The 26,366-nt window shown below is 35.5% G+C and overlaps 3 protein-coding genes across 7 annotated transcripts; 1 reads left to right on the top strand and 2 right to left on the bottom strand.

The window, feature by feature from the left end:
* Positions 1-29: 29 nt before the first annotated feature.
* On the bottom strand, positions 30-7,656 carry LOC111009697 (cysteine-tryptophan domain-containing zinc finger protein 3). 5 transcript variants are annotated; one of them, XM_022282879.2, is made up of 12 exons: positions 7,107-7,656; positions 6,422-6,494; positions 6,217-6,344; positions 5,708-6,085; positions 4,371-5,623; positions 3,781-4,160; positions 2,426-3,688; positions 2,013-2,323; positions 1,761-1,918; positions 1,099-1,259; positions 804-961; positions 30-654 (listed from the first exon to the last, which is right to left on the bottom strand). In XM_022282879.2, the coding sequence occupies exons 1-12, from the start codon at positions 7,239-7,241 to the stop codon at positions 436-438; spliced, it is 4,617 nt and encodes a 1,538-aa protein (XP_022138571.1). In that variant the 5' UTR covers positions 7,242-7,656; the 3' UTR covers positions 30-435. The 5 variants fall into 5 exon arrangements, with proteins under 5 accessions (XP_022138571.1, XP_022138572.1, XP_087982785.1 ...); XM_022282880.2 differs by having other exon boundaries at positions 2,013-3,688; positions 5,708-5,835; positions 5,953-6,085; positions 7,107-7,655; XM_088126659.1 differs by having other exon boundaries at positions 2,013-3,688; positions 5,708-5,835; positions 6,007-6,085; positions 7,107-7,655.
* Positions 7,657-14,626: 6,970 nt separating this feature from the next.
* SNF4 (sucrose nonfermenting-like protein) lies at positions 14,627-21,867 on the top strand. Its single transcript, XM_022282742.2, has 14 exons — positions 14,627-14,855; positions 15,142-15,356; positions 15,518-15,605; positions 16,255-16,437; positions 16,670-16,804; positions 16,890-16,949; positions 17,160-17,249; positions 17,927-18,061; positions 18,646-18,790; positions 18,865-19,038; positions 20,197-20,260; positions 20,362-20,431; positions 20,903-21,017; positions 21,100-21,867. Exons 2-14 carry the CDS (start codon positions 15,232-15,234, stop codon positions 21,189-21,191), a joined length of 1,476 nt encoding a protein of 491 aa, XP_022138434.1. The 5' UTR covers positions 14,627-14,855; positions 15,142-15,231; the 3' UTR covers positions 21,192-21,867.
* A 1,827-nt stretch (positions 21,868-23,694) lies between these two features.
* Positions 23,695-25,044, bottom strand: LOC111009559 (uncharacterized). The gene has a single exon (XM_022282675.2). The coding sequence runs from the start codon at positions 24,863-24,865 to the stop codon at positions 23,717-23,719; it is 1,149 nt and encodes a 382-aa protein (XP_022138367.1). The 5' UTR covers positions 24,866-25,044; the 3' UTR covers positions 23,695-23,716.
* Positions 25,045-26,366: the final 1,322 nt, after the last annotated feature.

Here is a 26,366-nt window from a genome sequence, read left to right as displayed (position 1 = left end):
GAGAGGATTTTTAGCCATCACTCACTACATTATTATTTGAACACTTCAATATGGTTGCCTAATGAAATGCAACTTCTTTTTCTTTTCTTTTTTTCTCTTTTTTTTTACTTGAGCTCCACTTTTAGGAGCTAAGATATCACGAAGCCTTTACATGACCTTCAAGAGGGTGAAGGAAAACAAAAGGACCAAAAAAAAAAAAAAAAGAAAATCCTCAGCTCAATAACTTAAAAATACACATTTTGAATTTCCTAATCGATCTCACTTTTGTACAGAACTATCGGTAAGAAGCGAACTGTGTAAGTCGATTCTGCAACGGTCGACATCCTAAAAGCTACCAAAACCAGTTTAGGGTTGCAGTCAAGTTTCCTCAGCTTTCTCAACTGATCACCCCCTTGGAAGAATAATCCAAGAAAAATAACTATTTACATGGTTGACCTAATCTCTACCACTGCCAGAAACCGAGTGAGTTATCGTCTTCAAAGCAACCCGAACCAACTGTATGAGTTCCTCCACATCTTGGAAGCTGAAATCAATTGCCTTTTTAACCGATGCAAGATGAGTCACATTCTTTGCATCACTAACATGTGAACCAGCTGCCGCAAATGCATTTCGAGATTTTTTCACGGCCTCCATGGCTAAATTAATATCGCGTGTCTGCAACACGAAATGATCCAGATGTTTGCTTTCAAAATTTATATTTGTAAAAAGAAATAGCCATAAAAGGAACCATCAGTTCCACAAAGAACAGCAGGCTAAGATTCTGATAACAAATTATTTGAATTGGGAAAAAAATGAGTACTTACGGAGTCGAGCAGCCAAAGAAAACTCGTGCAGCTTCCAGCATTTGCGATGTGATTTCCAGCAACATGGGAACCACCAACTTTGTCAATAGTATCCTTATCCATTGCTGCTTGATTGTTCAAGTTATCAACATCTGATGCAGAAGAAGATGGAGATTCACCTAAGGATTCATTGAAAGAGCATCACAATGTTAATTAATTGGAATGATGAGTGAGAGAGAGAGCATATTTCCAAGATGCAAAATTTTGAGCCCCCAGTTTACCAAAATAAGACGATGACATAACATTTTTCTATTACCTTGAACAATTGTACGAAACGATGGGTGCATCTCGTTGCGATCTCCATTGATACTTGTATGTTTATGGTAAACTATTCTCATGTATGCTACTTCAATACATTTATAAGCCAAAGCTGCTGCAGCCATTTCCTGACGTCTTTCGTATTCATGGGCACAGATCCTGTGAATGATTGAGAGTTTATAATAAGGTACCAATTATCAATCAACGTGAAACATTCTTGAACATTTTAAAATAGAAACAAAAGACATCAAAGAAGAGAACATTGTAAAGATTTCAATGCAGAACTCAGGAATGACGAACGCTATCCTCGATATACTAAATAGCCTAAATTTATGTTCATACTCTATCCTGAAGTAGGCGGCAGGCTTCCATTTCGGATATAAAACAATATTTCATTAACAAAAAACAACAGGTTGTAAGAACACGGACCACAAAAGAAACATGAGCTAGAGCTGGCTCATTGGAAAGGCAGAGTTAAAAACAACAGGCCACAATGATTAAATATCCATGGTAGAAGTCAAGTTTATTACATTAATTTCGGAATGAATTTAAGAACTATGCTGATTGGAAGTGATGGTTGATGATGAACACAAACTATCAATTGTTGGATTAAAATACTTAAACAGACAAAAACGGGACGTAACTGTCATTTTCACTTACTTGCACAGTTCAGCTGTAATACCATAGACCTGCATGTGAGTCAAATCCCCATTCTTGCCACTTGCATTACTATGAGTCTCTAGAAGGAATGCCCCATGAAGATACTCCAGAGCAGATTGGAAGAAAGCCTCATTACTTTCAAAACTGTATCCGTAACGCTATAGAATACATAAGAAAATAATACGAGTAAGGATTACAAACAGGTCCAATCTTAGCAACCATGTTCAAAGAGAGTTGCAGAAATGAGGAAACCTTGAGGCGATCCGCATGGTCTCTAAGACATTTGGTTTCTTCCAATACATTACAAGCAGTCTGATTGGAGGATTTTTTTCTGTCAGGATTTGAAGCATTAACTTCTCTAGATCCCTGTTGATCAGGTGTTTGATATCTAAGGCTAATTCCATTCTTGTTAGCAGCATTCCCTAAGTTTTTTAATGTCTTCGACTCTACTGCATCATCGCTTTTAGGGGCAACAACAATAAGCTGATGAGAATCGCCCGCCATAAGAGAAACTTGTTGAGGGTCACCACCAAGATGCAATGTTTCTCCTTTGGATTCATCTCCTGAGGACAAGGAGCATTTTGATTTTCCATCCTTCGTTTCTACAGTTCTCAGACCACTTTTATTCTGAATTATAACTGCTCTATTTGATTGAATTACAGTACCTGGTCTCTGGTCTTCAACATCATGGCCCTTGATATTGTGAGGGGTTTCGAATCCTTCAGCGCCAACATGAATCTTCTCTTTTCTAGTCAACTTAGTACCGCGCTTTCTAGGAATATTTTGTTCAATTTCACCCACCCCATCCGGACAAGGTGAAACATGGTAGGAATCAACCTCTGGCTCGCGTATCATGCTCTTCTTTGAATGCTTGGAAATTCCATCAGAAGCCTTTGCCTTGTCTAATTCTACATCAGACAAGACACTTTTGTCTTTCTCATTGGAAGTCAGAAAGAGATCCTTATTCTCTGTGGAAAGCTCCTTATTAGGGAATACTTTCTTGAGTTTCTTGTGGCTGGGTTCCATGCTGTCATCTATATGATTATTGCACAATCTAGGTTGCTGAAAAGCATTAGCATCAGCAGTGACAAAATGGTGTTGAACTCCAGGTGAAGGTTTGATTTTCTTGCTTCTGGTGTCGGAGTGAATATTAGAGGTAATATCCTCTTTTTCCCCTCCAAATAGATCAAGGCTGGATGTCCTCATGGGAGATGATGAAACCGATTCAGCAGTAGAAACTTTTACTCCAAATTTGGTTTTAGGTAGATGTGAAACTTGTCGAGCACCTAAATTTCTCTTCAATGACTCCTGACCAACTGATGTTTGTTTATAAATAATCTTCTTTTGCATTTTCAGTCCCTTATCCTTGCTGATTTCTTCCACACCATTAGTGAAATCATTCCCACTACCTGATGCAGAAAACTGTGTAGTTCCCCCTTCTCTCTTTGAGTTAAAATCACCTTTACGTTTATGGGTATCATTCGACACATGGAACTTTCTTTTTTTCTTCAGTCCTTCACAATTTTCTTCCTTCACATGTAGTGCGCTATTATGAGAGTTTTGATCATCCTGCCAATCCTTCAGTTTCCTTTTCTTCGTGCAACCGTCACTTTTACCACTTACTTGATCAACAGAGGAGATTTCAGCTGGTTTTCCCTGTTTCTTCGATGAAATTTGCCTTTTATTCACTGTTTTGAATTTGTCGTGCTTCGTCAAACCAATGTCGCCATGCTTCAGCATACCTTCCCCACCTTCCATATTTGTCAATCCAGAATTTGAACTAGAACCCAATTTTCCAATGTCCACATTGAAGTCTTGACGATTATCAACAGAGCACATGTCTTCCATCTTGGAGTGCTTAACAGCTTCAAAATGAAGACGATTTTCTTCAGGTTTCTTGTTTTTTCTTTTTGATTGCTCACAATTAACTGCAGTAGAAGAGGAAGACTTAAAAGAAGATCCACAAACAGATGTACCTACTAGACAAGATTGAATATTCTAATTCTCATGAACAACTCACCTCTATCAATGGATTTTTCTTTCAGTTTATCCCTGTTATTTCCCTCTGCCATGTTGTGCAGTTCACTAGAAGATTGATCTATTGAACTTCTCAACTGATTTTGAGGATTACTCAAGCCATTAAGACTTTTTCTTTTCCTGGACTCCTGCTGCTGGTTTTTCTGAGAACTTTTGACATGTGTCTGACCAATACTGCTAACTGGATTTTGTGTTACCTTCAAAGTTTCTTTCCTTTTTCCCTGATTTATAGCATCACCTGATGCTGGTTCATTGGCATGGATCTGTATAGCATCTCCACTCTCAGGCATTGGCAGCTTGTACAAGGCATAGAACATCCTCGTTGTCTCATCTTGCTCAATGTCACACCTGTTCATACCAGGCCTACACGATTGCAACAGAAAGTGAACAGGCAAGATAACATTATGCAAAACACTCAAATAAGAAATTCAAGGAATTAAAAAGCATAATATAATAACATTGATCAAATTCCAATCAAATTTTTTTAAAGAAAAAACCATCATCAACTTAACCTATTATTTTATCTTAAAAAAAACTTATTATTTCTTGTCAAAGAATAAGTGGCGAACTTACAGCCAATCGAGCATCCTACACAGCCATTTTTCAGGAAGTTGTTCTGGCTTTGATTCAAAGGGCAGAAGGCGCCACTTCTGACAACTGTCGCAGCATACCCAATGTTGTACGTGTACAGGAACCACCACTGATGGTTCAACCATCTTCGAACCTGGGTCATTGTCGATGACAAGAGGACGAGCACCTTGACCATCTTTAACAGATGCTCCACACAAATGAACATCCATTCTGCTACCCTTCTGTCTTTCCTTTGTTTCATTCCGATACTTGAACTTTTCGGTTCCACTGTCATCCAGGCCTCTGACCTTTCGCAAGTCACCTGAAGCCCTCTCAATTACAACCCTATTGTTTGCTCCTACTTTCTCATCGCTATGTAGTTTGAACCTGTGCCTTTTATTTTCAAAATCAGGAGTATCAGAATCAGTGTCTTTTCTACCTTTTGGTGCTCCACTTCCAATCTTGATGCCTTCCTCAAATGAACTAGCTGTTTTCCCACAAACATTCTGTAGCACTATCAATTTATTCTTGCCAATAGTTCCAGACTTTTCTATCTTAATAGATACTTTGTCGTTATCTGTTTCATGTAATGTAGCTTTACGAGAAAGATTCTTATTTTGTGGCTTTAAGTAAGCATTGCACATAGTTCCCTCAGATTGATCTTCCAATGATGAGGGAACTTCCAACGAGGCAGAGATTTTGACAGTCTTCTTTTGTTCCAAAGCCTTTCCAGCCTTAATTCTCAGCTTACTACCACTCTTCAAACAATCTTGTCCGGATGTTGTCTCCAAATTCGACTCCTTAAATCTGCCTTCTAATCTATCCTCTTTCTTGCAAATTGAAACATCAGATGCACTACAAGACAGCTTCAAATTACGCAAGCCATGGTTCGAGTCGGAAACAGGTCTGCATTGCAACTCATTAGGAGGGAAATCTTTGCCTTCAAGAGCCTCACTATCTGATTTTCCATGTATTATAGTAGTCTTCTCCTCGCCAAGACAAGCATGAACTTCGTTCTTTAAATTGGCCTGCCTTTCTCTGTGCCCGACCTCCTTTCTCGTCTTCTTAACCAAGTTTCTTTCTTTTTGCATTGAAGTTTTCTCACCGACTATCTTGGCCAAAACATCTTTTTGATCCTCAAGGGAAATCATGGGTTTGGTTTCTTGGAAAGGTTTTTCCTTGCTTGGCAAGGAAAGTAGGCTATCATGAAGAGGTGATATCAATACTCCGTGAGGCACTGCAAAAGAGGTCATTTCCTGTTTAAAGAAGAAACACTATAGTGTAAGCATATAGATCCATTTTGAACTTCTAAAAAATCAGAAAATCAGAAGAACTGTCACCTCAATTATCTTAGCTGGAAACTCATCCGCGAGGCTTTGAGATATCGGCAGCATCCCTTCACTTACATCAGAGCTGTTCTCTGATGATGACATTGGAGAGTCGTCAAGTCCAAGGCCACTGTATATTGCTGCATTTTTCAATGCATTATTGTCAGAACCAACTTTAATTCGAACTTTAAGTGTTCTGTTATTCGTCGGATTGCCTAATATGCTTAAAGTTTCATGTTTCGGAGGGTAACTATTACTATTAGTAACTTCAGTAGATGGCAAGCACGAGTCTAGTCTCCCAGCGATACTACCAGAAGTTTCTCTTGAATTGCGAGAGGAAATAGCTTCTGGCCTCTCAGGTGGTGGAGCTTTTAAATTTTGAAAAGAACCCTGCAAATTTATGGTCATATTACATAAAGCATTCGGGATTAGTTATTCGTTTGGATATAAGAATGTGTTATCCCATTAAATTTTTTTTTTCACACATAATGGGCAAAATAATAGGACAAGTTTTCATATACCTCCAAGGGCACATTATCTGGTGATGGCACTGCATTGCAGTGGCTTTGTTGCTTTATCGTATGTGGTCGAATGGAAGGAAGGCGTTCATATGTAGGCAGAAATGAGCCATAACCACCAAACTTCGACCCTAAAATAACAATTAGAATTTAGAACCATGTCAACCTATCATTTTGTGGCTATGAATCCGAAAACTTGGCAACTCACCTAAGTTGTCAGCTGAAAATCCACCTTCGAAGTCCTTTTGAAAATGACCAAGAAGACATTGAATCCTCTCGTCCTAAAAAGTACAATAATGGGAAGTCTAGTTACTTCACATGAGCATGAAATTATGAATAATTACAAGTAGTAAACAAATTGAGTAACTTTTTTTCAGGGGGATAACTGTATAGTCCAAGCCAATTATATCCCAGAGAAATTATTTATTTGATTCCTTTAGCAAACAAAACTCAAAATTTTACACACTCTTGAGTTCCATCTCATTTAATTTCAACTGATCACGAATGGATTCTTTCCAAGCAAACAAAACTCATGATTTTATACACTTTCAAGTTCCATCTCATTTGATTTCAACTGACCAACAACTCAACTTCATGGAACCAAACAATTTTACCCAGCCTCCAACATTTCCTTTTCTTCCCAAATTTTACAGTATCCATAAGGTCAATTTTACTTTGTTCCCATGTTTTTCCCCCTCGATGAAACTCTACTGTAATGGTTATAAACCAGAACCAAAAAGCAAAAAAGTTAATCTTTTTGGATTAAAAAAGTAACAGAAGAAATCACCAAATTTGAAGTAATTTAGTTCAGAATGGTTTTTGTTTCACTGGGTCAATCAAGAAACAAGGCACATTGGGGCAAACAAATTGTAACTCAAGGAAAATGCCCTTACAATGTAAGAGAGAGTAATGTCAGGGTCAACATCATCGCCATTCTCTTTGTAATAGCAAGCTTCGGCTTCCTCCATTATTGGCTTCTCAGAGCCAGCCCTAAAAGGGAAACCCAAAACCCTACTTCCAATCATCATCTTCCCTAAAATCCAGCATCATTCCAATCAGAAACAAGAAACAAAACCCATAAACCAGATTCAGCGAACCACTTCGCTCGCACCAGAAACCAGAACACAAACAAACCCTTATTCTTCTTCTTCGGAGAAGCAGAATCAGTATCGTCTTCCCCTTGAAACTGGACGATCGGCCGAAGCGATCGTACTGTCGATGTTCAAGGAATCTCCAAAAACCCCCAAAACCGATTAAACCAAACAGAAAAATCGGCTGGATTTTTGAAGAAGCTCGAACTGCAGAAAATTCCCACTACTGCGCGGGGAAAAAAATCTATGATCGTATAATAGGAGAGAAAAGTGGGGTTTGGATTTTGTGGGTTTTTAGTAGTTTTTCAAGTTCTTATATTATTCCGGCTTCCCCCGTCTGGGTTTCTGTTGTTCGCCGTCTGAAAAAACTTATTTGATTTCCTAATAAGCCCACATTTCTCGCCTTTTTTCCCCTACTCTTGCTCGGAGACGACGAGTGGGATTTTGGCGCGTGGCATTTTTACTTTCCATTTTTGTTTTCTTGTCGAATTAATTTGATTTTCTCACGCTATTTTCTTTTAATCGTGCGGTAGAAGATAAATATCGGATGGGATTGAAATGCTATTTACCCTAAATTTTTTGAAATCGAAATTCAAATCATAAATATTTTGACGCCGTTTACTAAAAATATCTGAAATTAAATTATAAATTAGATATATTACTGTACTATTATGCCCTTTATTTATCTCTAGTGAGTTACAAATAGTATATTAATGTTTTTTAATTAAATAATTATAAATTTTAATTTATTCTATTACATTGATTGTAAATACTTCTTATTAACGAATAATAAATAATTAAAACAGTCTTTTATTATAACAAATGTCATTTAATATTAAGTTTTATTGTTATATATTATTTAATAATAATAAACTTTATTTATGTTAATTAATAGTAACCAAGTATAGTTGAAATATATATAGAGAGAATTTTATAATATTTTACAATAAAATCACGTCAACCATTAAAAGTGGTACAAATTTTTATTATAAGAAAAATTATTAGTAACATACATATAAGAGAAATAATAGATTGCCAATTAAACTAGGCTCGATTTGATAATTTGATTTCATTACTACAATTTAATAAACATCATCAAATGAAGGAAGATTTTGATTCACATCCATTGCTTACCATACCATTGAAATAAAAGGGGCCTAAATGTTTTGTTCACTTGAGCTAGGTTTTAGTTGGTTTTCTCTCACGTACAGTTTATTCGATAGAATTTTGCAAAAATAGATCATCAAAATGGAAAGTCATGCCTCTCATTGATAATTTTTTTGTTAGTACATTCTTTTAGTATAACATGTTGGGTGGAAAATCGAAGTTACAACCTCTTAATTTGAGGTATACCACTGAATTGTGTTCATTTTGACGATTTTTTTTCTTTTCAACGGCAAGACGAGAGAGAAAATCATATATCTTTCAGATTTTTTTAAGATGCCTTATTCACTTCAAGGTTTGAATCGGTTCTCTCGTGCCTAATTTATTCAGTATAATTTTGATAAATACATTTTCAAAGTGAAAAGTCTTTGTTTTTTCTTTCCCCCAAACGAGCAAAGTCTCTCTTTATTGATAACTATTTTGTCTATGTTTTTTTTTCTTGGTTGGAATTTGAAAAATATAACTTTTTTCAAGTCAGAACCATTGATTTTGGTATTTTAATTTCAAGTTTGTCAATTTTGATGCCTGTCATTTTAAAACCTGTATTTCATAGAGGTACTTTTACCTTTTCAATATATTGGTCATTGTAACAAAACAGATGTTATAGTTGAAAGTATAGATACTAAAATAGACGTTCTTTTAGGTCAACAACATTGGATGCAAATTCGAACTTTTGATTTTCTTTTTAATTGGTGATATATGTCTTAACCAATTGAACTATGTTCGAGTTAGCTGTAAATGAATGTTTTTAAAGTATATATACCAAATAAACCAAAACGCTGAAAACATTTAGACTGAAATAAGACTTAAAAAAAAAGTTTACAAATCAATGTTCGTCCTTAACTTTGATGGTTTTGGGATCGTGTTTATTTGTAATATGTTCGATATATTTTGAGAAAGAGAAAATGATTTATTTTTTATGTTAACACTTTGGAAATAAACCTAATCAAATGTTTTTCTCTATAAGCACATTTATAGTGTTTTTTTATTTGTCTTTGAACTTTTTCGAACTCTTCTTTACCATAAAATAAAAATTTACCACTGTTAAAAACATATAACAAAACAGTACCAATTTTTACCACAAAATAAAAAAGACTTTCATTCTTTGGAGTGGGTGAAAAACTCTCCAAATAAGACAAATTAAAATATAAAAGCAGTTGATTATTTGTTTTTAGAAATTATCAAAACTATTATTTTATCAAAATTAAAAGGAAAATATTGTTGGTTTATTTAACGCACTCATTAAAAATTTAACAAAACACTACAAAGTTAGGGGGGAAAGTTAATTATCTATAAACACTTGAACAATTTGTATTTTGAATAGGTACATAAATTTTGAATTATAATTATACATTGTGTTAACACGTAATTTGACGAGGTTGGTTGACTTGAGTGGTTCAAATTTGACCACACGGATTTGTGAATAGGAGAAAGACAAGATCTTGACTCATATGATTTAATAAAAAAATGATATGCACAAAGAAAGGGTGAGCTAAATGTCGGTAACTTGCATAGACTCCGATGCTTAAATTAGTGTAAGAATGTATAAAAAGAAAGAGAAAGAATTGTATATAGGTGTAGTGAGTTGTACCATTGTACCTCAAATGGATTGGGACCCTTATATTTACAAGCTTGTGAGTGAGAGGATTTCTTTCCCTCCAAGTAATTAGAGTGGCGGTTGGGCTACAGTGGCTGCAAAGGGGCGTGCCCATGGGAGATGCTTTCCCTTAGCGTGGAGAAGGGAGAAGGGACGGCGTGGTCGTATGAGTTGTGCTACCTTACATTGAGAAGGGATAGTGCGGTTGCGAGGGACACACGTTGGCACAAAGAAGGGTTGCACGGTCACGACAATTGTTGCGTCCATACAACCATGCTGATAACACGTGCAAGCATACATGAAACTACCGATTATAGTACCAAACGAGGTTGAATCCACATGGACTTTGGATTATATTCTAAACGATGTTCCCAGATACCAAAAGTTTAAGAACAAAGAAATATGGATGTTGTATCGTAACTAAACAAATAAAATAAACAAAGCAGTAAAAATCTCAATAGCAGACACACTTCGTAGAGCTGATAACATGAAGAAGAAACAACACATAATATGAAATTGGGAGTTGACAGATATGGAAAAGTAGGGGAGATTCAACATGCATTCACAGATTTCTCAACCTACCCTCTAGCTTACAAACATTCGTTAATGCCCAACTCCACTTTGTTCCCTCCCAAAACACCCGAACATGAAAACCCACAACTCTCGTTGCTAAGTTTCCAAGCAATAAAAACAACTTCTAGGCATGAATATAGGACACCATTATTGAGCATCCACAGATACTATAGAAAAGTACTAATCACAAATGAAACAAGTCGGCAAACTATAAACCCTCCCGAGTCAATACATAAGCTAGCAAACAAAACAAAGCGGCCAACAATGTTCAATAAGATATAAGAAATAAACACAGCTTCATTTAAAAACAAATGGAGTAGCTAAAGGGTTGGTCATTCATCGGTTGCAACATATGAATCTCCTCTGAAATGGGGTTTAGCTCATTGATAAAAAAGAAAATACAGTGGATAAAGGAAGAAGACAACTCATCCCAAGGAAATAGCAGAAAAACCGAATAAGAAGAAGATGACAGCTCGATATATGTCGTCAGCTTTCTGCCCTCGAAAATGGAGATAATCCTCATCCTAGTCGTTTCAGCTCTAAAAAATGTGCTTCTATTGGGATTTGTGTGTGGTGGCTAGGGTTAAATATTCCTTTTATATCGGGTCTGTTTTTAGGGCACCTAGCTGAAGTTTGTATGGACACGAAAAATCTTGTGTATGGGCTGTTATTGCGCAGTGAACCTATGCACCAGCTCTGTTCCGCTCCAGCTTTCATCTGCCCTGTCTTGAAAATGCTTTGCTTGCTCTTCTCTGAAAATTCACTCTCTTTATGTTTAGTATTCTGCTTCCAAACCTGTACATTTACCCCAGAAATAAGAGCATTTAGTGCAATATTTAGTCAAAGCATTCAAGACCTGAGACTTTTAGCTCGGATTCTATTTTCTAATCTTATTTAAGCTATTTAAAAGCTAACATCGACACACTTTGACAATTCCTTGCATAAAAACACCCAAATAAACACTAGAATAACTCTCTTTTGGAGAGTTATCAACAATCGCACTCCCTTACATTGAGACGGGGTGACTTGGTCGCATGGCCCGCACTCCCTTTCCACAAAGAAGGATTGTACGACGGTGGAGGCCACGCTCCCTCGGAGTGGAGAAGAGCTATGCGATTGTGACGGTGGCATATGTGTGCCACGTTGGGCACGCAAGTGTTAGGGAGATGGGCGCAACGGTGACATGGGTGTGCCACATTGAACACATGGAGTGACCATTTAAAACTATTTCTCAAACGTCATGGATCAAAAGTGTTCATTTTACAACTTTCGGACCAAGTTGACACCTGCTTTAAACCTAAGGACAAAAAATGTTCATTTTGAAACTTCAGGAACCAATTAGACACCTACCTCAAATTTGAAGAACCAAAAGTGTTCATTTTAAAACTTCAGGATCCTAGACACCTACCTCAAACTCAATGACAAAAAATATGTTTTGTCGTAAAAAAATTGTTATTTAGATAAATTTTAGTCAATTTGCCGGGAATAACTAGCCATGATTAACCTTCTCGAAGTAACTAATCACTGTTAATTTGTTTTTTTTTTCTCGTTCCTTTTATTCAGAAGGCATAATTTTTTTTATCAAATTGCACATTTTATTTTGTTCATTTTTCATTTGTTTGTAATGTCATGCCACATGCGTCAATTATCATGCCATTGTTTTAAGTAAATGACAAATTTATATACGGTTAATTTTACAATTTAGCAAAACAAATAAGGTCACGTATTTTTCTTAAAATCGTTCACTGACATTCTAATTGACAATTAGACTGAAACTCATGCGAACTTAGATCCGCGCAAGAAGATAGTCACATACAATACTCTATTACAAGAGTATGTCACCTCAACAATGAATCATTGAGAGCTATCACGAATTATTCAGTCGTTTTTCTTCTCTTAGTTAAAAAAGAAAAAAGAAAATTTCAGTGGTCCACAATCACTCAATAATAATTTATAAAGATTTTGAAGACTCTAATACAATACTCAATAATTTGAAGGCTACAAGACTTCAAAAATTCGAATCGCAACTTTACAAGCCAGAAGTCGAAAATTCAATATTTCTTATTCAGCAACCCATTTCAACATTCGAATCAAAATTCGTGAAAACATCATTATACATACATATTAATACAAACACAAGTTTATCTACTTCAATTTTTTATTTTTTATTTTTCTTTGTTAACGTTGACGAAAATAAATTTACATGTGAACATTTAAAGAAAAAGGTTAAAAAGATGCTATTATATGTAAAATCGAAATTGAATTGTATAAAAAATATAAAAATTTGTCTTAATAACGTAGTTCAAGCCAAATCAGAAGTTTCATAGATACGATCGAGGACAGGTACTGAATATTGCCATTTGCCCCCCCACCATTTTGAAGTTGAAGGCCTTGATTGTGACAACTTTTTTTTTTTTTGACCTTTTTGGTTAATTTTGGATTTGAACTTTACCTTATTTAACAAAACATTTTAGCAGTGAAGTTCTATAAAACGAGATAATAACTCATAAAATACATCACGGTTATTTTTTTAGTTTAAATATTATTTTGATCCATGTATTTTTTTTTTTTGAGTTCATTTTGATTGAAAAATTGGTCTGTTGTTATTTTAGTCAATATACTTTTGTCTTTGTACTTTTAAAAAGTAATTACTCTGGTCCATTTGCAAAATTTTGACATAAATTTTATAGACAGTTGAGACTTTTTAGTACAAATTTATTGCTACATTTGAACAAAAATTTATGATCGAGGTGTCATATTAAAATTGAGGTTGAAACAAATTATATACAAATAAAAATGAAGGGACCATAATTCCAACTTTTTAAAAGTATGTGAATCAAAATGAACTTTTGGAAATAATACGAACTAAAATGAATTAAACTTGTAGCACAAACACACTTAAAGCCATAATGCTAATACCTAAAGTTGTGAACCAGATACCTACTGTAGGCTAAGTAGCTAGAAAGAAAGGTAAAGAACGATAATTGTTGAAATTAGCATATTGGGAGATCAATTGATCAAAATAACCATGAGTTCCTATGCATAGTACTGAGAGGGAGCCATTGAATGCACCAGTTAGTGGCAGCTACACCTAACATGTGAAATAGGTGCATAAAGATGTTGTGCTCAGCCTGTAATACAATCGTAAAGTTGAAAGTATCAAAGATTCCAGAAAAGCTTCATTGACTTTTTAGTTGAAAACAGATACTTTAACTAGTTGAGCTCACACAATAAATAAATTGTACCATTGATAAATCGATCACCCCATTGTTATTAATTAGAAGTGAAATACAAAAAAGAAAAAAAAATCCAATTTGATATTAGTTACTATTATTCTTGACCTATTGTATAAGTATTTGGTCCACTTGAAAAAACTGATCAAAATACTCCTCACCTCTTTAAAGGTAAGAATTTCAACTTTCTACCCGTCCATTGTTGTTCTAAAAATGATATAGTTAAATTTAAAAATCAAAATAAAATAACATATTTTTTTGAGACGAAAAAAACAAAACAATTACTAAAAGCAAATCCATCAATTTGTTAATATCCATGGAAACATGGAATGGTGGATTTCATAGTTACTTTTAATAAATAACCTTACAAGTTGGGTCAGTTATCATTTAATCAATGATTATTACACATAGTAAATAGTACATCAATTGATGGGTTATTAAAAAAATCAACAATTAATCATTAATTCGATAATCATTTCAGTAAATAGAGGTCATATCGAGAAGTTTTAAAACATTTTTTAATGCTTTACGCCAAGAATATTCTTTAATTAAGAAAACAAGAAAATAACAAAATTTATGGTGCATTCTCAAACATTACTTATTTAATAATTGATAAAATTTTACAGCGTTACAGTTACTTTTCACCGTTTTATGCCGTGGAGACGCGGTAAATTATGCTTTCGAATTATATATTTTGATTTTAATAATAACAATTTTAAAATATCTTTTTATTTATATTATTATTTTTCCCCTCAATCTCTATCAAACCCGTTTCTCTGTTCTAGGGTTCGAAGTTAGATTCCGATCATATCGCTTCTCCATTTCGATTCTCTCACCCACTCTCTATATTGTCTTCATCTAAATTTTCCATTTTCTTTTTTTGGTCTTTGAAAATCTCTGATTAGATTTAGGGTTACGAATTTTTGTTTTCCGGTTCGCATTTCCATGCGATTCAAATTCGGAGGTGTTTGGCTTCTTACTTTGGTGGGTTCTTGCTCCAGTTCGTCTAGGGCTAGGGTTTCTTTGTTTTGCTTTGTACAATTCCGTTCTTCTACGTAGAGAATGGCAGAAAGAGCTGCTGATTTTTTATTGCCGAAGTCTGTTGTAGAATAATCTGGTTTCTTCGCTTCCTTTTATTTTTTGCCTACCTCGCGTGGCGAATTACTTTTGAGTTGAGACTAGCTTGTTCGTTTCGGGGATGAATAAGTATAAGGTGTCAGATTTGTAGATTTCCATATTGTAGCGTAATTTGCTCGAATTGATTTTACAGTGTATTGTGGTTTAAATTAATGGGGACGCGGTAGAAGGCTCATTTCTTGAAGAGTACATTTGGAAAATTCTCTCATCAATTGAGCGTCGGATGTTTGCTTCCAGTATGGATACTGTGCGGGACACAGCTAGAGCTGCAGGAACGTTGTTAATCCCAATGCGGTTTGTCTGGCCATATGGGGGAAGAAGTGTATTTCTTAGCGGTTCTTTCACTAGGTGATGTGCAGAAGTTCATGGTCCTTTGTACTGCCCATAGTTTTCTGCATATTGTATTGTCGTGGAACGCATCAATATAATTTGGATTTTCTATTTAGACATGCATACATATTTTTTCGTTGCAAGCGATTTTAGTAAACTTAATTCTATTTTTGATGAAGGTGGTCAGAGCTCGTCCCTATGACGCCTATGGAGGGCTGTCCCACTGTTTTTCAGGCTATTTACAGCTTAACCCCTGGATACCACCAGGTCAGATTTTGGTGGTTGAATAAGACCTTTTAAATTGTTCACGCCATTTTTTACAAACTTCAAGATGTATAATGAAACATGCTGACTTGTATCTGTATGCTGCATAATCTTGCTATAATTTTAGATGTTTGTTTAGTGATTTCAATATTAATTTAGTGATCACAGTTGGGTTGGTCAGTTGCAGCTGATGTTGCTCAAGGAAAAATGTTACTTCCCGGTTCCTGAAAGAAATAAATAAAATAGATATTTTTGCTTCGTTGACAACTGTGTGTAAATGATGGAAGTGGCTCAAGAGCAAAATGCAAGGGAAACAACTTGAATTTATTGCCCTGTGCAATATGCTACTTGTAAATGATTTTCTCAGTTAACGATTTTGTAGTCATAGTTATTCTCTCTGTAGTAAGTAATATTGTTGATCTTTTATCTTTATACATCTACACTGCTACAGGTGGTAACACTATTATTATTATTGCAATTTTACTTTACTATGTACTCCAACAATGAGAAATTGTACTGCTGGGCTATTGAGTTAAGACTATTGATGAAATTTTTATCGAAGATATTATATTTGACTAATTTTTACTACTTTTTAAAAATTATGTAGTTTTGTTATACTAATGTGCACACATAAGGATTGTCTTGCATGCAGTATAAATTTTTCGTTGATGGAGAGTGGCGGCATGATGAGCAACAGACTTGTATTTCTGGTGAATATGGGGTCGTGAACACTGTTCTCTTGGCTACAGAACCTAGTTATTCTCCTCCACTTGCCAATCCAGAGACGAACCCTGGATCTAGCATGGATGTGGATAATGAGGCCTTCCGTCGCTTGGTTAGAATTTTATACAATATCCTCTCGTTGTATTTTGTTATGCCTGATCCTTCTATTTCCAGCCAAAGATTTCATCTCCTTTATTGCACTCTAGGATAATGACAGGTGTCATATGATTTATTTCTTTGTCGTACTTATTGATTAGTTTATTGATGTATTTTCTGGGATTTATGTGTAATATTTACACTCTCACTGCTTATATTAGCAAATTGAGGTTCTTGTTATCATCCAGGTCCGAATAAGTGATGGACGCTTGACAGAGGCTGTGCATAGTATATCAGAGGCTGACCTGCAGTGCTCCCGGCACCGCATATCTGCATTCTTGTCCACACACACTGTTTATGAGTTGCTCCCCGAGTCAGGCAAGGTTTGGATACTCCGTCTTAAACTTTTTTATGATACTCATTCTGTTTACTTGTTGATCCCCTCATAGGAGTGCAATTATGCTACAGGTTGTTGCTTTGGACATTGACTTACCTGTGAAACAAGCTTTTCATATATTGCATGAACAGGCATGTCTTTTCCCCATTCTTCCATCCGCCCCCATCCTCTCTCTTTTCTTTTCTCTACGGGCATGATGGAAACTAGTACAATGATTAATCTCTGCTTGCAGGGAACATATAAAATACCTTATTTTATTTTTATCTTATATTTGTTAATTTTTTGCTGTATTGGCATTCAAGATATTGGATTTCTATCTTATCTGTATTAACTGTTTACAGGGTATCCCAACAGCTCCTCTTTGGGATTTCAGCAAGGGGCAATTTGTTGGAGTTCTCAGTGCTTCAGATTTTATTTTAATATTAAAAGAAGTATGTGTAGATGCAATTTTTCCATCTGCATTTTAACTCGCTAACAGTTTTTCATTTTGGTGACTTCAATGAGCTTCATGTCAAATTCTCTTGGTATATTGGTCACGTAGATTTATGAGAGTTGGTAACTATAGCCTGCTTACTCTGATGCCTTTGTATTTGATTTATCATTTTTGATGATGGTACTCATCATTGTTGTCAGTATTTAAATTTAAGCGACTAAATCTTTTGAGTGTTGTTAATTCCATTTATGTGTTGTTTGAGAATTTAGATATTGAGATCAAATCTGTATTTCATTTGCAAAAATACTCGTCTAGACGAATGTTTGAGCAACTGAAGGTTGGATTATGTAATATGGAAATGGGTGGAGTCAGTACACCGTCGTGATTTCTCTGTGTGTTGGTAATATACTTTTTAATAGATCATATGATATTTATTTCTACCCAAATTGGATAAATTAGAAACTACTGATGATATTTCTCTCTTTGTTTTGAATATTTTACCTAAAATTCTTTCAGATTATTAGTATATAAATCTTACTGATAGAATCTTATTATCTTGATTAATCTTGTTTGACATCATAAATATGCTTATAGGACTATTGTTCCTCATTCATTTATCTGTTTTTAGTTCTTCATTTTTTTTTACAAATATGCTAATTTAAGTTTGAATAGTAGCTTGGGAAGCGTGGTTCAAACCTGACAGAGGAAGAGCTCGAAACACATACCATATCTGCTTGGAAAGAGGGTAAAGCATATTTAAATGGTCGAATGGATGGGCAAGGAAGATTCTTATCGAGACAGTTCATACACGTGAGTGTAATATTTGGCATCTTTGAGTCCATGCATGTAGTCTGCCTTGACCTATTGCTGAAATTAGATTGCCAACTAACAAATTCTTGAATTATATAACTCGCCTTTTTAGATGGAATGTGTTATCAATATCTTGTCATTTATATTCACCCTTATAACAATGGTATTGACTTTACTCTGGAGATTGCATATAACTCTTGAACCCTACTACAGTTTTTTTTTGGAAGTTGCGTAATTTTAGATTTCAGAGGGTTTAAAAGCTCTAGAACTGTATTCAGGTGGCTTTATATCCTGGATTTGAACTGAAGCATTCTCCTACTTTCAATTGTTAATTAAAGAAAATGCAATTGCTAATACTAAAGTTCTTATGCACAACCAACCAACATCTAATGTCACATTATCTTATTAGAGGTGAAACTGCACTGTTTACTATCATATAATCTCCCATTAAGTTGTTTTCTGCCATTGTTTTCTACTAATAATGTTCATATAATCTTTACCAGGTAAATCCTGCTTTATGGACAATGGTTTTTTCACCGACCTGTCAGAAGGTTGTGTTAACTATGTTATTGTTTCTCATGTAGGCTGAACCATTTGATAATTTGAAAGATGTTGCTTTAAAGATTTTGCAAAATCAGGTAGCTACAGTTCCCATAATTCATTCATCTGCAGACGATGGTTCATTTCCACAATTGTTGCATCTTGCTTCACTTTCTGGAATATTAAAATGTAAGTGTCTTCCAAGTTTTTTATTTTATAAATGGAGCTTCGCTTGATACCAAGTAATGGGTGTTAGTTTCCAGGTATCTGCAGGTACTTTAGGCATTGTTCTAGCCTGTTGCCTGTGCTTCAGCTACCAATTTTTGCAATTCCAGTTGGTACATGGGTCCCAAAAATTGGAGAATCTAACAGACGACCATTAGCTATGTTGAGACCTAGTGCTTCACTTAGTGCAGCGTTAAACTTACTGATTCAAGGTTTGCCTTCAAACTTTCTACTGTAGGATTGTTTTACTTTGGTGGTTATGTTTAGATAGGTGTACTTTATTTTATAATAGAGGAAACTGCTTTTGTGGATTACTTTTAACGGATCTTAGCAAAGGGTTCTTCCAGATCTGGTTCTCTTTCTGGCCATCCATCACTCCCATCTAGTGCTGCAAAATGATAAATACCAGATAGATTATGAAGGGGAAAAGTTACGTAATTGTTTTAGATTTTGAGCTTAGATGACGAATGAAAAAAGATTGTAATTTTACATTGTCCTGCTTATTTGATCAAGTTAGTATCCACTTGCTTTATGTCTGTGGTACATTGGTATCTTTCACATATTCATGGATCATATATTTTTTGAGGAGAGGTGTGCTTAATTTCCCTGTTTGATCTGATAAGTGTGGAGTAGACCACATATAGTGTAGTTTTTGGACTTGCGGACAGACTAACTTCAAGAAAATGGGTGTGTTTTGGATATGGAATTATTTTATTGACAAAGTGATTTACATAGGAAGGGTAGTTTGACATTCGCTAAGCTTCTAATAATGAAGAGTGGTGTTAGCTTATTGAGGTGTTACTCAAGCGCAGTTATCTTGTGAGATTGGTCAAGGTGTGTGCAATTGGCCTAGATACTCACGGGTATTAAGAAGTAAATAAAAAGGGTAGGAGAAGTAAATAAAAAGGGTAGGAGAACCTCAACCCAAGTAAGGAAGTTACAAAAAAAGTTTTCCATTTAACATAAAGAGCAGTTGAACTATAATTACAGAGACTGAGACAATTTTCAACAAGCCATAGCCATAAAAACAATATTATCTAGGAAAACAGTTCTCCCCCAGAAAAGTTGTTATTTCTCTCTATCCAATTTTGGATTTGTTTTTTCGTTTAGGGTATTTTTGCTTCAACAAAGTTGTACAAATGGCTTCTAGAGGGCTCCCTTTTGTTGCATTTGAAGTGAACATTATTATTTGAGATCGTTTGTTGATATCCTATCAGAGGACAATTTGGTAGTCTATGGATGTGGTTTTCCGTTTGGATGCACACTTCCACTCTGATTTTCAGGGATGAGATGTAGCATTTGAATTTATGGTATATGTCTTATGAATTTTTTATTGATTTAATTTGACGTTGTATTCTGCAACTCTGCAGCTCAAGTTAGTTCAATACCCATAGTAGATGACAACGATTCGTTGCTGGATGTATATTGCCGGAGGTTATTTACTACAACATTTCTTTTTGGTTATCTTATAAACTTCTATCAGGTTAATGCGATTGAGAATGTATGTCTAAATCACTACTATTTCGTTTGTACAGTGATATTACAGCTCTTGCAAAGGACAGAGCTTATACACACATTAATCTTGATGAAATGACCATTCATCAGGTAACTTGTTTTGTCCCCCATTCCCTTTCATCCCATTTCCCATGCAAATCAATTGCCCGTCTGTTTCTAATTTGTCTTTCTTATTAATGGTTTCAAAAAAATTAATGGTTTCATTATCCATCCACACTTTGATGTGGCATTTTCACTGAAAATTGTGTGGATTTGTTTTAAAGCATATAACTTGTACAAGTATCCTTTTCTTATTCGTCTTTATTTTCGGGTGGGTTTGAACATTTCGCCTTTTGTTTTATTTAATGAAATTTGTAATATTATGAACTCTTAAAAATGGCTTTGATTATGCGGTAGTTATTGTTAAAATTCCCATCTCATATTTATGCAATCTTTTTCTAGCCCTGTCATGTTAAGTTATTTATACTCTGTTGATGAAAGAAACAGTGGAAGATTGCTATTTTGCTGTTAAACTAATATTCAGAATTTCCATTCTTATTTTTGTATCCGATTCCTCCTCAGGCGTTGCAACTTGGACAAGATTCTTTTTCTCTTTACGAGCCACGAAGTCAACGATGTCAGATGTGTTTGCGATCTGACTCATTGCATAAAGTGATGGATCGTTTAGCAAACCCAGGTAGATAATCATGTCTTTCTTGATGGATCGAGTAATCACCAAAATCAATCTTCTTTCTTATGGGTGATAAATGAACTTTCAGGTGTTCGACGGCTTGTAATTGTGGAAGCTGGCAGCAAACGAGTAGAAGGCATTATTTCGCTAAGCGACATATTCAAGTTCTTGCTTGGTTAGTCGAAAGCTTTGGTTACACTAGAGAAGAAGGATCCAGAGAGAGGGTGGGGTCTGCAAAAAAAATGCGTAGAGGGAGGATTGTACGCTATCATCTGCATAGTTGTTAGTGAAGGGGAAGGATTTTGACTTCTTCATTTGGTTGGAACGAACTGGGATTAGCCTCTCAACTTCCATCGCCTGGCTTTTGAAGGATTTTAGGGTGGAGTGGAGAAAAAAGGGAGCCACAGTAGCCGAAAAAAAAAAAAGTAAATTGGGAGGGATTTGATAGCGCATTCGAATTTCTCGACTCGACTCCCCTGTTTCGATTTATTATTATTTATAAGTTTATTATCTGCCTTTGCCTGCTACTAATGTAGATTATTTGGAGATGATGATGATGATGATGATGATGGGGGATGTTTTTAGGAAGCTCTGTTCTTTCCTACGTGAAAAGGAAATAAAAAAGGAGCTTTGTGCAGAGAGGGAATTTGGGAAGACGTGGAAAGTTGTTAATTCTGTGCTTTCTTATTAACACGTCATTGACTTTTGTATTCCATTTTTTTTTTCTTTTTTCTCTTTTTGCCTTTTGGATTGAAAAATGTTCATTGTAATGTGGAAGTTAAGAGAGCCAAGGCAATTGACTCCTACTTGTAGCAGCACCCCATAAATCCAATGAATGGTCACCCATTTTATTTCATGTATTCGACTTCGGTTTTATGGATTCTAGCTAATTGAAAGGATTTTCGTATCAATTCAAACATAATGCAAATATCATTATGATTTCGCCTCAAATGACTTACCATTTTAACTTCAATCATGTTGTGCGATTAGCAAGTGATTATTAAGCCTTCGGGACAATTTCCCTCCCTAGATGATGTCATTAATTGGGATCAAAAACGTAAACTATTGATTAGAATATGAAAGTATTGTTGCCTTCTTCGGTCTTATGTTGAAAATATAATTTGATCAGGAGTGAGATTTTGACATCCTGGCTATATTATGAAAAGAAAAGAAAAAGTACTGCTTCCCAACATCAATGAGGTTTGGTGGAAGTGTTGAATTTCCTCCCTTCCAGACAGAAGCTTATTGATGTCGATCGAAGAATATGACCCTTTGCGCTAGCACAGATTTTTGTAAAAAGAGAAATCTCCCTGACTTTGTAAAAAGAGAAGTATCCCATCCTCATTGTTTGACTGGACCATCATGTAATTGATTGGTTTATCGGGATGAACTATGAAGAGACATAGGCATAAGACTTGTGACCGTTGTCATCACAGCTAGGTTGCTTCACCTTCACCCATGATTTGCTTGGGGAGATTTTAAAATACTCGATGGGATGAATGCTTCTGAAATTTGCTTGGGGTGTGAATTTGTGTTTTCCGTATGGTAACCGTTGCCATTCAAAAAACGCATATTCATACCCGCCTTTACATATTATAGATAAAATGTTGATATACCCTAGTTTTTTTTTTTTTTTTTTGGAATATGGCAAGAAGAAGACCCCTTTTGGCTTTTATGGACAGCTTCCATGAACCAAATATGAATCCTTTTCCCTTCTTGCCAAGATAATCCCTTTGAAAAGAGAGGTCAATGGCATAGTTTTCTAGTGCAACGAAGTTGGTGCATTTTTTATGGGCCTCTTTATTTCTCCTAAAACAAATAGAGTACAACCCACAAACATTTGCAGAACACAAATATCACTGGATGTGTTCTCCAGGGTAAATAGCAGTTTTCAAGGATGAAGGAAATGCCTGTAAGTTCATGCCTAAAGGATCCGACCGTCAACAGATAATTTGGTCGAGATGTGACTGAATTTCTAATTGACAGAACTGGATATAAATATATACATTTCAATTCATAACATCTCCAAACGGGGATCCTTTCCATTAAATTCTAGCAGCCTCATCATGAAGGAAAATGATGCATGTAGCCTTAAAAAGGTGCATTATTGCTAAGTTATCCATCAAAATTCGATACCAGACTATTATCAGCTACCAAAACATCTTACCTTTTCTAGTTCTGTAATTCCCTTGAAGGTTCCTTCCATTGTGTCTCATCCATCCTCTCCTAATTCAAACAAGAATCTGTTCTAACAAATATAATAGACTCTTTGGAAATTGGTTTGAAAATCATTCTACTTACTTAACTGTTTCTCTAATGCACAATAACCTTACCCTATTACCTATGCAAGCAATCTACGAAAGCACTTGAAAACAAAGTAAAATGCTGTTTTTCAAAATATCCTTAAATTTTACAACAATGTCTGGGTATTCAGTAGTTTGAGTGACCAAAAAGTGAAATTTCAACCAGAAAATCACAAGAACGGCCACTAAAAAATCATGGCAAAGCTTTAATGTTAACTTAAGAATTATGACTAATGATGAATCAGTCTTTTGCAGAAAAAATTATGATGAAACAGAGTAAACTATCACTCCATATATTCAGATACTGCATGCTAACTTGGCAAAATTAAAGCAATGAACCATCTTTACTAAAAAAAAAGCTTGACTTGGAACTCACAGTATAAAGTGCAGCCAAATTTATAATCAATGAATCCCATCATCCACATTTACATGATACAGCTTTGATAGCTGAGGAACCTCTTCCAGGTGAGGACGAACAAACTTCTGCAAGAACTGAAGTTCAGTATACATGTATGGTTTTACCAACATGAATTTTTTCTTAGTCAAACCTTTCTCAAATAGAAACAGCAGAACAGAAGCTCTTGGAATTGTTCTCTTTTTTAAACTAAATGAAAGCAGGACAGGACTTTTAACAACTGCTGCGGATTCCCAACCTAATTTGTTGACAAAGAAATCCATTCCCAACATAATTTTCTCCTCTGATAGTGTCATACACCATGGATGACTCCTAAATGCAGCAATAATCTCTTTTTCAGACAAACCCCATCTCTTATAAATATTGAGCTTCCTTTCCCACGTCGATTTGCTCATTGCTCGTATAGCATGAACAGCTTGAACGAAGCTCGACTTCAATGGATCAAACCCCATTTTCATCACGTCTTCCAAAATCTCCCTAAACCTGTCCAGATCCATTGTGAACATTCTCGGCTGATAAAGAAGAAAGTACATGACATTCGCCTCAGGCACCCCGGCATCCAGCAACATTCTAATGGAACCATTCAATTGGTTCTGACGAAAATCAGCAATAATACTCGGAAACCGCTTGATAGATGCGATGGTCCGCTCATTAGATTGAAGGTAGCCCTTCAAAAAATCAAAAGCAGGAATCAGATGCTTATTAACGCTTCTCCTCAAGATTTTAGGGGCCTTGACGATAATCTTCGAGACTTCGGAACTCGAAGCACCTCTGGAGTAAAGAAACTCGAGCTTAGGCAAAAGGGTTTTGTTCGGATCAGATAGCAGTAACCGAGGGTATTTTCCGATAATCAACGAGATGTGAATATTGGAAAAACCACGATTCTTGAAGAAGGAGATCACGGAATCTGGTTTGTCGCGGGCATCGAAGCTAACGAGCTTTGAAGCAGAGAGAGCAGATTCAGGAGAAAATGAGCAGGAGTTTACGAGGTACGAAACTGTGAAAGAATGCGAATCTGAGACGGCGGCAGTAGTGTAGCTCACATGGAGAAATTGAACGCAGCGGAGGTTTGGATATGGTGAATTCGTGAGGAGATGACGAACGCGAATTAGGGTTTTGCAGAGGAAATTAGACATCGAAGCCGAATTTGGACGGCGGTGGAATGAACTCACTTGCAGGCGAGTGGATTTGGACAAAGGATTTCCCCAAATTTCAAATCGTGTGCAACGTTCAAAGCCTGCGACGAATCAAAAGCCTCTATTTTTTTTTTCCTTTATGAAATCCTCATTGTTGTGAATTTCCTTTTACCAATTTTTCTTTGGTTGGTGTCGAAATTAGGTTTAATACCGTGGCTATTGTTACTGTACTCTAACGCTGAGTTAGAACTTAGAACTTAATTTGGATGAGTTAAGAGGAGAGTAAGTATATTTTTATGAAGAATTTTAATCCTCCTATTAGAGGGGAGCATTTTGAGAGGACATGTCGCAATATATTTGAACTATGCCGTTGGATGGAGAATTACGGCTGGAGATAGGATGCTTTGACGAGCGGAGTCATACTCTTGCCATCCTATCAAATTAAGACCGTACTTTTACCGAATGTCGACAGATATTTCGTCCATTAGTAACTGACCAAGGTCCTATTGATGAATGAAAGAAAGAGCTTATGAACCCTAGCCCTGATGCAATGTGGTCAGATAAAGAAGACTGATGCCTACTAAAAGAAAAGGGAGGGGAATCTCCACTCAATGCTTCCCCTAATATCCTCCCTTTACCACATCGTGGGGGTTTACAGGAGATTCCAGAGGCTCGCTTGGAAAGATTGCTATACCATACTTTTTTACTTACTCGAGTGTTTGCTCGTCGTTTAGGCCGGCAAGTGAGATTTTTGCTCATTGCAATCACCCCCGGAGTTCTTGTCTTTGCCCAAGAAGGATGGACGAGTAGGGCAGCTCGTCTTGATGACACTTAAGCTTTTTTAGTTTGAGTTGTTGGGTTCGGACTCGTGCCCTTAACACATGCTTCCTTCGAGGATCCACTCACTTGTAATATTATATTTGAACCTATAACATCTTTTGTTATTTTTTATTTAGTTGTTTTTTTTTTTACAAACATCCTTTGTTATTTAATATAGATTTAAATACTATCTTGTATCTCATTTTCATGAATCATAATTTAGCATGATACTTCATTTACTAAATTTCTTGAGATGTAGTAATAAATTTATATTAGGTATAAAATTTGTGTTACAATTTTACAAATAAAGACCAAATCGATTACTTTTTTAAAGTGTATATATAAGAACCAAACGACGACTAAAATGAATAAAAATTAAAAGTTATATAATAAAGCCTAAAGTAACTCAAAAATTTGAAAATAGGATTTGTTTTACTTCACGAAATTTAAAATTGAAAAACCTAAGTTTTATTATTTGCGTTCTGATGATACCATTTTGAAATGTGTATTTGACCATTGATTTGTGTAAATATTAAATTAATTAATATAGACAAATATTATGTCTATATTAGGAATTTTAAAAATGTTTTGTCAAAATTTTAATATCATAATAAAAATAGTGGTTCACTCGTGTTGATGGCAAATCCATAGACATAGATTCGATATTGAGTTATATATGAAC

Source organism: Momordica charantia (assembly GCF_013281855.1).
Source record: "Momordica charantia cultivar OHB3-1 chromosome 7 unlocalized genomic scaffold, Mcharantia_2.0 BLBB01000007.1, whole genome shotgun sequence".
Lineage (NCBI taxonomy): Eukaryota > Viridiplantae > Streptophyta > Magnoliopsida > Cucurbitales > Cucurbitaceae > Momordica > Momordica charantia.
This window is presented reverse-complemented; position numbering and strand designations above follow the sequence as displayed.